Below are 11,659 nucleotides of genomic sequence, written 5' to 3'. Positions count from 1 at the left end.
TAGATAGATAGATAGATAGATAGATAGATAGATAGATAGATAGATAGATAGATAGATAGATAGATAGATAGATGCTGGAGCATAAAATAATATCTAAAGTATTACTAGCATACTTTCAGCATGTTTTAACATATAGTTAATGCTTAACCCACTAGCATATTTAGCTTGTTGTGAGCATGTTTCTAGAAGTTATGTTCCAACATGTTGCGAGCATGTTTAAGCATGTTTTCAGCAGTTCCTAGTACGTTGCATACATGTTTTAGCATGTTTCTAGATCTTGTTAACACGTTTTTGCGTGCATGTGTCAGGTTGTTTTTGTTGGTAGCATGTTATAACACATTGCTATATGTCTTAGCATGTTGCTAGCATTATCATACAATGTTTCCCCTCAACAAAAAGGCAATTCGGTTTTCCATTACCTTTTGGATAATTGCAGAAAATAAGTTGTGTGACCAGCAAATGTTTATGATTCTTACACGCTTTGTTAATATACGATGATCTTCACAAATTAGCACAACTGAATATTGTTGGCTAAATACAATCAGCAGAAGAAATAAGCTTAAGTTAGACTACAAACAAACTACACCATGATCGTACAACGTTACCGTTACTAAGCTTCCGACAACTCTTTCAATCTTTATTTAAAATCTACAAGTTGGAAAGTTTGAGTTAAAATGGACTTCTTGTGTTTATATTCACACAAACTGTAAGTGGACTAGCAAGTAGCATAGCCTTTGCTGTCCCATTTTGGGGAACGTTACTTTTAAAAGTAACAGATTACAATATTGCGTTACTCTATAAAAAGTACTTACTTAGTCTTACTAAGTTACTTTTTATGTAAAGTAATGCATAATGTTACTTTTGCGTTACTTTTTGTCACCCGGGCTGGGCTTTTTAATTTATTTGTTTTAATTAATTTATTTGTTTTTAATAACAAAAAACCCGAAAGGGATATTTTTGGCAACTGTAAAGGCCCTTTCTTTCACACCAAAAGTGAAATTAATAGGCCTCAGGCTGACGGAAGCACCTATAAATGGGAAAACAAAGTTACTTGAATTACTTATTTGAAAAAGTAACTCAAATATTTCATTGTAAATTTAAAAGTAATGCATTACTTTACTAGTAACTTGAAAAAGTAATCTGATTATGTAACTCACGTTACTTTAATGCGTTACCCCCAACATGCATGTTGTAGAACAAAACATTAAAACATCTTGAGATTGTGTTTACCACAGACCTTATTTCAGGCATTTAACCAAAAACCCATTGACTTCAGGATGATGAACCAGACGTTCAAAAATCCTAATTCGCTTCTGGGTTTTAGGACTCGTTCCTGAAGCACTGTATTATACCTGTACCTGGTATCAACATCTGTCTCAGATCTAACCTGTCCTGAGATTGCGGTTTACACCTGGTAATAAATGAACAGTTCATCCAAAATTGCTGTCATTATTCACTCACTCACATTTCACTCTAAGATTTAGACCTCAGAAAGAGGTTTAAGTGATTGGATCACATATTGGACATGTTTTACACTGGTTTTCCTCCTTGTGATCGGATTACCCATGATGGGCGTTAATATCAGGTGTGAATGGGGTCTTTGTTAAGGGAAATCTTCTCACCTTCCCACAGGCTCTGCAATGGTGGCGTCTCCAGGTGAGGGTGAACTCACAGGTGCAGATCATGCACATAGTGGCCCTCAGGTCTGGGATCCATATCGGGGCTTTGGATCCCAGCTGGGCCCCGCTGTCTGGACCATCTTGGGTTGCCTGGAAAATATTGCAAGTTGATAACAAAACTGCACACATGAAGCATTATGATGATAAAGTTTATGATTTAAACTCAGTCACAGGTCATTTCAATCGGTTGGTTTACCATCTCAGGGTTTCTAACTGAGGTGAAGCTGGTCTCTTTCTTGGTGTAATCGTCGATTGCGGTGGAAATGGCCTGAAGCCACTCATCTCGACATGCAGCAGAGCTTTAAAACCACAAGAGTGTATCGATCAGAAACATACACATTCAGTTGTATGAATTACAATTACATGGATTACATGGACTACAAATTGTATGGATTTCATGTTACAAGGCATGAAATAAATGTCAATGATGAATAATAAGAATTTGGACACTGAATATACTTTTTTTTCAGTTCACCAAAATTTTTTATTTATTCAGCCTGCTTTAATCTGCATAACGTTCTTCTGTGGAAGAGAAGATATTTTGATTTTGATATGTCTGTGTTTTTTTGTCCATTCATTTATATCTTTGACACGACTGACTTTCAAGTTTCACTGTACGGGCAAAAATTTTTTTAATATTCTTCAAAATATGTTTAATGTTTCCCAGAAGACAGTCCGTCATTTAGGTTTGGAGCGACATGAGGCTCAGAAAATGATGATTTTTGGGTGAACTATCCCTTTAAGGATTAATGAATAAATAGGACAAAAATGAGCACCACAACCCACATATTTAATATTTTAGCATTTTATGGACAGATTCTCACCTGGCAGATAAAATAAAAGATCGTTCAACACTCTCAATGTTCAGCTCATTCTGATACCCCTCCTGACTAGGTTTACTGACCTGAGAGTAATACAGACAATGACAGAAAATAATAAGACATTCTGAAATGTATGTAAATATGTAAAAAATATCCATGTAAAAACAAAACAAACAAAAAAATTAATAAGCAGGATTGCATTTTAACTGTGACAATTTCAAAATAAACAAAAAATCTCACCTTCATCTCAGCCAATGACAGTATGTTGTTCAGTTTGAAATTACCCGTTGCTACCGGCGTGGTATACAGAAGACTATCATTCAACTGTTCAAAAAGAAATGAGAAATACATGTTTCTAAAGAAAGAAAAATACTTTTCTAGAAAAATGTAAAAACCTCAAAAAGATATTTGAGGTATTATGTCAGAAAAGGCCAATATTAGGGGAAGAAATCTGCAAAAACAAAACTAACAAAAGTCAACATAAAATCAACAAACAAACATAAAATCAAACAACACACATCAACAAACAAACATAAAATCAAACAAGTCAACAAACAAAAACAACAGTCACCATAAAATCAACGAACAATAAACATAAAATCAAACAGCAAAACCAAACAGAAGTCAACATGGAATCAATATAAAACAAGATTAACATGTCAACATAAAATCAACAAACCAAAAAAACAAACAAACAATAAACATAAAATCAACAAACAAAACCAAACAGAAGTCAACATGTAATCAATATAAAACAAGATTAACATGTCAACATAAAATCAACAAACCAAAAAAACAAACAAACAATAAACATAAAATCAACAAACAAAACCAAACAGAAGTCAACATGTAATCAATATAAAACAAGATTAACATGTCAACATAAAATCAACAAACCAAAAAAACAAACAAACAATAAACATAAAATCAAACAGCAAAAGTCAACATAAAATCAACTAATAACAACATCAAAACAAACAAACAAACAATTAACAAAATTAACAATCAAAATTAACATAAAATCATCAAAACAAAAAAGCCAACAAAATAAAACAAAACCAACAAAAGTCAACATAAGATCAAAAGGATACAGCAAACTTTTTCTTTTTCTTTTTTTGTAAAAATGTCAAAAACCTTTTCCATTGTTTTCACTGTTTTTCAGTTAAAATAACCAAGGGGAAAAAAATCTATTAATCAATAATATCATACCCTAACATCCAACTAAATCCTACCAGGTAAAATTAAGCCCCGCCCACTGAACAAAGTGAATTAAGCCTCATTACAGAAGTTGCATTGTGAATATTATTTTCATGCCATGTTTAATAAAGCTGAATGAGCAGTGTGTCACTTACTAAGAAGAACATTCGAGGCTGCATCACTTTCCTGGAGAGCTTCATCAAGATCCCTTCTTTTAACAAAACCTAAAAAAACATACATGAATATATTACAAGAATTTACGATTAAAAACAGCTCAACAGGAATTAGCAGTTGTAAATGTACCCTTCCTGGTTGGACGATCACATGATTCCCAGTCAGGCGGCACTGAACCTCGTACAGCTTCTGGCTGTTATCCTGTGTAAAAAACACATTTCACATTCCTCAAAATTTAACAAAAACCATAAGATATTGTATGTATCTTTTAGAAGCTAAAAAAAAAACTGATTGTGAATTACCTCGTGTCTCACGATTTCATTAGCATGATTAGCCACCTCCTTTACTATCATCAGGGCAGCTGTAAACATGCATAAAGATATTGTTTATATATCATATAATAGAAGATTGAGATTTATTGTGTGCCTAATAAGACCATTTATTTTCACCTTCTGCATCTTTGTAGTCTGGCGATTCTTCATCTAAATTGTTCAGATAACCTAAGGAAAAATAATACAGGTGTACAGTATATTTAAAAATATCTTAAACAATTAGAAGTTGTCATTAAGCCATTTAACTAGCTGAATTTTTTCGCATTTCCACTCACAAAGTTTTTTTTTTCTCATCAAACATAGCTATGTGTTGCAAGTGCTGATTGTTTTCCATGATAACGATGCCTTTAGTTTCTAACAATTTCATAAAGTCGATTAATGTAATTATGAAGAGCTACAATAATCCTTAGTTTGAACAAATTTATGTAATCAGTGCATTTGTATTTTTACATACATTGTTCTAACTTTTTTGCAGCATTAAGCCTGAACTGCTTACACAACAGAAACATGCAGGAACATGTGGCTCAGACTTCTGCTTTCTCTGTAAAGCTGATTAGGTGTAAAACTAATGCATACAACTGACATATCACACAAAAATGCTCTTCTGAAAACGTGTCGCTCTTGTGTTCAGATGTTTGGATGTTACCGGTCACTGAAAGTGAATGTCTTTATTTGTGGTGTTTGCTGTCAGGCTTCACTGTTCTCTTGCTCTTAGTAATTTGTATGGCTGGGTATCAGTGCAGATTTCCTGATTCAATTCTGATTCACAAGCTCACACTTGCATATGAAATAAATTCTCTCACTGCCCTACCCTAGCAACCTACCTACCCTAGCAACCACCCACAATACCCTGGCAACTGTAATGTTTTAAAACACTACTCAGAACACCTTAGCAACCACATAACAACACCCTGGCAACCACCCACAATACCCTGGTAACTGCAATGTGTTAAAAAAAACACAGAACACCTTAGCAACCACATAGTAACACACTGGCAGCCTCCCACAATACCCTAGAAACTTCAATGTGTTAAAAACACACAGAACACCTTAGCAACCACATAGTAACACACTGGCAACCACCCACAATACCCTGGTAACTGCAATGTGTTAAAAAAAACACAGAACACCTTAGCAACCACATAGTAACACACTGGCAGCCTCCCACAATACCCTAGAAACTTAAATGTGTTAAAAACACACAGAACACCTTAGCAACCACATAGTAACACACTGGCAGCCACCCACAATACCCTAGAAACTTAAATGCGTTAAAAACACACAGAACACCTTAGCAACCGCATAGCAACACCCTGGCAACCACCCACAATACCCTGGTAACTGCAATGTGTAAAAAAAACACAGAACACCTTAGCAACCGCATAGCAACACCCTGGCAACTGCAATGTGTTAAACTACTCAGAACACCTTAGCAACCACATAGTAACACACTGGCAGCCTCCCACAATACCCTAGAAACTTAAATGTGTTAAAAACACACAGAACACCTTAGCAACCGCATAGCAACACCCTGGCAACTGCGATGTGTTAAACTACTCAGAACACCTTAGCAACAGCATAGTCACACCCTGGCAACCAGCCACAATACCCTGGAAACTGTAATGCAATGGAAAACACATAGAACACCTTAAAAAACACATAGAAACACCCTGACAACTGCAGCACAATGGCTAAAAACTACTCAGAACACCTTAGCAACAGCATAGCAACGCCCTGGCAAATGTAATGTGTTAAAAACTAATCCTAACACCTTAGCAACCACACAGCAACGCCCTGGCAAATGTAATGTGTTAAAAACTACTCCTACCACCTTAGCAACCACATAGCAACAACTTGGCAACCACCCAAAATGCCCTGGAAACTGTAATGTGTTAGAAAACCACTCAGAACACCTTAGAAACCACATTGCAACACCCTGGCAACTGTAATGTGTTAGAAAACCACTCAGAACACCTTAGAAACCACATTGCAACACCCTGGCAACTGTAATGTGTTAGAAAACCACTCAGAACACCTTAGAAACCACATTGCAACACCCTGGCAACCACCCACAATACCCTGGTAACTGCAATGTGTAAAAAAAACACAGAACACCTTAGCAACCGCATAGCAACACCCTAGGAACCTCAAACAACACACCAACAATCACTCAGAGCACCTTAGTAATCGCATAGCAACACCCTAGAAGCCACAAATAACTCCCTACAATAGTGGCAACACACCAACAATTACTCAGAACACCTTAGCAACCGCATAGCAACACCCTAAAAACCTCAAACAACACCCTACAATAGTGGCAACACACCAACAATCACTCAATACACCTTAGCAACCGCATAGCAACACCCTAGGAACCTCAAACAACACACCAACAATCACTCAGAGCACCTTAGTAATCGCATAGCAACACCCTAGAAGCCACAAATAACTCCCTACAATAGTGGCAACACACCAACAATTACTCAGAACACCTTAGCAACCGCATAGCAACACCCTAAAAACCTCAAACAACACCCTACAATAGTGGCAACACACCAACAATCACTCAATACACCTTAGCAACCGCATAGCAACACCCTAGGAACCTCAAACAACACACCAACAATCACTCAGAGCACCTTAGTAATCGCATAGCAACACCCTAGAAGCCACAAATAACTCCCTACAATAGTGGCAACACACCAACAATTACTCAGAACACCTTAGCAACCGCATAGCAACACCCTAAAAACCTCAAACAACACCCTACAATAGTGGCAACACACCAACAATCACTCAATACACCTTAGCAACCGCATAGCAACACCCTAGGAACCTCAAACAACACACCAACAATCACTCAGAGCACCTTAGTAATCGCATAGCAACACCCTAGAAGCCACAAATAACTCCCTACGGCAACTGTATTGTGTTAAAAACTACTCAGAACACCTTAGCAACCGCATAGCAACACCCTGGCAACCCACAATACACTGGCAACTGTAATGTGTTAAAAACTACTCACAACTCCTTAGCAACTTCACAGCAACGCCCTGGCAACTGCAATGTGTTAAAACTACTTGGAACACCTTAGCAACCACATAGCTACACCCTGACAACACCCACAATACCTTGGCAACTGTATTGTGTTAAAAACTACTCAGAACACCTTAGCAACCACATAGCAACACCCCGGCAACCCCCCACATTACCCAGGCAACTGTAATGTATTAAAACACTACTCGGAACACCTTAGCAACTACATAGCAACACCCCAGCAACCCCCCACAATACCCAGGCAACTGTAATGTTTTAAAATACTACTCGGAACACCTTAGGAATTGCAATGTATTTAAAAAACGTTGGCATGAACTCATAAGTGGATCCTCACTGGTCAGGAGCAGCTGATACTGTGGAATCCTCTGGATGGGTTTCAGCATGTAATGTTTCACTGCCAGATTTGCACAGCATGGAAGGCTCTGTGAGAGAGAAAGAGAAAGGCAGATGATGGCCAGAGGGACATTTTCAGAGAAGTTTTTAAGAATGTAAAAAAAAAAAAGAAAAAAAAAAAGAAAAAACCCAATAGACCATTCACACAAACTAGAGCATCTTGATTACTACTGTCTGAAGTGAACTGAACAAACAGGTCGGAGTGGTTCTGTCACCTCAAACTCTCGGACGGCTTTGGCAAACGCTGGGTTTTTCCGGCAGTGCTCTTCTAGAAGGGCCACATTCTTGTCGAACTCACGAATATAAGTGGAGTACATTTTCAGATAAGGGCCTTTCTTCACAAATATGTCCGCTACACCGCAATGCTCGTTCCTGTTTGAACAAGGAGACATCTATAAATAGTTCACATAAAAATACTCTCTGGCATCATTTATGTTGTTCCAAACCTGCATGATGTTCTTTCATCCCTGGAACACACACACACACACACACACACACACACACACACACACAAAAAATATATTTTGAAGAATGTGCTGGTTGCTCTTTACGAGAAACAGATCAGTTCAATTTGTGAACGAATCATTCAGATTCAGAGTCATTTGATTCAGACTCAAAAGAACATGGCTAATTGTCAAGAAGGGCTACTGCAGATGTTAAGATTTACAGTGAATAACAAGTTAAATTTCAGGATGTTTTTCATAGAAAGTTATGATATTGCTTTAGAAATTAGGAAAATAGTGCAAGAATCATTTAGACTATTTCTATGATATTTTATTGCGCATTTGGTTCCTTTTTGAAGCTTGAAAGCTGCAGTCCTTTTCATTGTAACTGCATGGAAAGGAGCAACTAGCACATTCTTTAAAGTTTCTTATTTTGTGTCAGAAGAAAGTCGTACAATTTTGGAATGACAAGTGGGTGAGTAGATGTTAGATGTAGAATATACATTTTAAAATATTTACATTATTAAACTCTTGAAGTGTTATATTTAAGTGACTAGTCAAATCTAGTTTTCTGACACTTTTTGGATAAAATTAACCCCAAATATTATATGGGTCAATGATATGATGTTTATATTTGGAGCATCTATTAAATTAATCAATACATGCATTGACTTAAAAAACACCTGTTCTATAAAGACAGTTTTAATTTTTTTAAAGCTTTTTTTATTTGTATTTATTTATTATTAGTTCAGGTTGTTAAATGTAATGTAGTGTGACTTTAAACATGATATTTACTGTAGAAATTGTTTTTAAATAAATGAAAATAATTTTTTTAATATATATATATATATATAATGATCAAAATGTGCACACATGTAAACTGTTTTGTTTTGGTTACACCACACCACATTTATTAAATTTAATATTTATGACATATTTATTAAATATTTTCTTGAATATTTTATTTAATTTATCTTGAAAATGAGCCAACATTAGTACAAAGAGTATATTTCTAAAACTTGACACGTTTGTTTTAAACTGGATTTTAAATGCTACTCTTATATGTGACCCTGAACCACAAAACCAGCCAAAAGGGTCAATTGTTTTAAATTGAGATTTATATATCATTTGAATAAATACGCTTTCCATTGATGTATGGTTTGTTAGGATAGGACAATATTTGGACGAGATACAACTATTTGAACATCTGGAATCTAAGGGTGCAAAAAAATTTAAATATTGAGAAAATTGCCATTAAAGTTGTCCAAATGAAGTCCTTCGCAATGCATATTAATAATCAAAAATTAAGTTTTGATATATTTACGGTAGGAAATTTACAATAGGCTATATCTTCATGGAACATGATCTTTACTTAATATCATAATGATTTTTGGCATAAAAGAAAAATTGATCATTTTGACCCACACAATGTATTGTTGGCTATCGCTACAAATATACCCCAGCGACTTATGACTGGTTTTGTGCTCCAGGCTGACATATGTCATTGACTAATAAAGCAAATTTCTTTGTCTAGCTTAGCTATTACATAAGTATCAAACATAAATTTGTCTATAGTTCTACAGTGACATTTTCCATGAAACTGTGACCTACAAACGCACTGTAGCTACCGACTTCGCAGCATTTCAATATCAATAAGAAGGTATGCAGAATTGTTGCTTTCTGATAGTTTGTTGATGATTTTATTACCAGTGAGCAACCCGTTCCTCCAGCTCTCTCAACAGGTCACAGTTGAGCTCGTACAGCTGCGGCAAATAACACAAGATCTGCTTCAAGACTCGCTCGTCGATTACGGGTTTCCCCGCCTGACAGGAGGCCTTCAGTACCGCGTCACGAAAATCCTGCAGGGCAAAAGTAAGTGAAACCATTATTTTAGATGCTATTACAAAGACCTTTTACCATCAGTAACACCAAAAGCTCTGATAATGGCCAAAGTCTTTGTAACTTAACACAATAAAAGTATCATAATAGTTCAAATTAGCTCAATTAATTGGAGCCTGGCAGACCCAGTTCCCATATTTTTCTCATTATATTACCAGAATATTCCATATTAGTTCTCCTCGCGCAAGAAGAAATACACTAAATTCATACGGGTTTGGAAGGACATGAGGGCGAGTAAATAAGGGTGAACTCTTCCTGAACAATGCCTAAACTGGTTTTATTTACCCCAGACTGATTTTTACCTAACAGACTACAAACAAACCTGCTGATCTGCTTCAAAATGTAAAATTACAATACTGATCCCAAACAGTAAAGTGTGTTCATATAAATGTATGATATGACTCTTGTTGTAGCAGTTGTGTAGCAGCCAGGCCGATGAAACTAGTTAGTCTCTACTCTAACAGCTGAATGAAAAAAGCAGCTTGCTACTTTGATGCTACCAAATTGCTATTTGTTTAAAAAAAAAAATGGTGACAAAAATACTGAGAAACTAATAGATTAATTGCAATAATGCTACTGCAAGTCTGTCTGCTTTCACTAATAATGTATAAGAAACAGATGAAGCATTAAAAAGCAGATTTAGAAAAGAGCCCATGTGACTGATTTACTCACATTTCATGAAACAGGTGCAAAAGCAGGGCTTTACATGGGACATTACGTAATGGCTGCTACTTAACGTGATTGTGCCTAAATCAACTCAAGTCATAGTGAACACTTACTACATGGAGGAGCTTCAGCACTTTCACAAATCTGGAAATAAACAGAGAAAAAGTACAATTAAGAGCATTTTAAGAAAGAATGCAAATATCAAAAGGAAGGATTTATGCAAATAAAACTTAAGTTCTGTCATGACAACTCTCGGAGGGATTGGCATGGTAATGTACATGACAATGTTAATGTATTTGGTCTTGGCGGAATAGATCTGCTACGCTGCTGCTGCGGCAGAGCAAGTACCGAGACTTGCTACTGCCAATACATCCACATCATGCTGCTGTGAGCATGTAAGAAATACTGCTGCTGCACATATAACATACATGAAATAACCCCATATAGCATACATTAATCACCTCATAGCAGATCTATACAAGTGGAGCTGGGCAAGGTGGAGGGTTTCTGAAGTGTGCTGCAAACTGCTACTGCAAACAAAAGCCAGGTATTTGAATATTGAGCAGCGAGCTCATTGGCTACCGATACAGGAGAGAACTAGTGATGTCCGATTCGCGAACGAATCGTTCGATTTAACCGGTTCTTCTTAGTGAACCGGTTGAACCTGTTCACCAAGTCCGACTGAATCGTTTGAAACGGTTCGCATCTCCAGTAAGAAACATTAATCCACAAATTACTTAAGTTATTCACTTTTTTATCGTGGCTGACTCTCCCTCTGAGTCGAAATAAACCGATATCCCGGAGTAATTCATTTACTCAAACAGTACACTGACTGAACTGCTGTGAAGAGAGAACTGAAGATGAACACGAGCAGAGCAGCATGTATGCAGCGTGCCGGGTAACGAATGTAAACGCCCACTGCTGGAGCGGTTCTCGTTCTCGAGTCAAGAGTTTGCATCGGTTTTCGGATCACCAGTACACTGAACCGAGAACCGTTT

General features: G+C 36.6%; 1 protein-coding gene across 1 annotated transcript in view; it reads right to left on the bottom strand.

Annotated features, from left to right (window-relative positions):
• The window catches only part of LOC107675305 (FYVE, RhoGEF and PH domain-containing protein 6-like), a gene marked incomplete at its 5' end in the record, with an annotated part of 19,353 nt that overhangs the window by 7,115 nt on the left and 579 nt on the right, over nucleotides 1–11,659 (bottom strand). The window contains 12 exons of the mRNA XM_016469607.1: nucleotides 1,623–1,769; nucleotides 1,876–1,978; nucleotides 2,504–2,583; nucleotides 2,741–2,824; nucleotides 3,853–3,921; nucleotides 4,001–4,072; nucleotides 4,174–4,232; nucleotides 4,321–4,371; nucleotides 7,595–7,682; nucleotides 7,869–8,025; nucleotides 9,804–9,955; nucleotides 10,775–10,805. Of these exons, the coding sequence (XP_016325093.1) occupies nucleotides 1,623–1,769; nucleotides 1,876–1,978; nucleotides 2,504–2,583; nucleotides 2,741–2,824; nucleotides 3,853–3,921; nucleotides 4,001–4,072; nucleotides 4,174–4,232; nucleotides 4,321–4,371; nucleotides 7,595–7,682; nucleotides 7,869–8,025; nucleotides 9,804–9,955; nucleotides 10,775–10,805 (1,093 nt within the window). The remainder of the gene's footprint in view (nucleotides 1–1,622; nucleotides 1,770–1,875; nucleotides 1,979–2,503; nucleotides 2,584–2,740; nucleotides 2,825–3,852; nucleotides 3,922–4,000; nucleotides 4,073–4,173; nucleotides 4,233–4,320; nucleotides 4,372–7,594; nucleotides 7,683–7,868; nucleotides 8,026–9,803; nucleotides 9,956–10,774; nucleotides 10,806–11,659) is intronic.

This window comes from Sinocyclocheilus anshuiensis, unplaced genomic scaffold, assembly GCF_001515605.1.
Source record: "Sinocyclocheilus anshuiensis isolate Anshui unplaced genomic scaffold, SAMN03320099.WGS_v1.1 scaffold532, whole genome shotgun sequence".
Classification (NCBI taxonomy): Eukaryota; Metazoa; Chordata; class Actinopteri; order Cypriniformes; family Cyprinidae; genus Sinocyclocheilus; species Sinocyclocheilus anshuiensis.
Note: the sequence above shows the minus strand (reverse complement) of the source record. Positions and strands in the feature narration are given on the sequence as shown.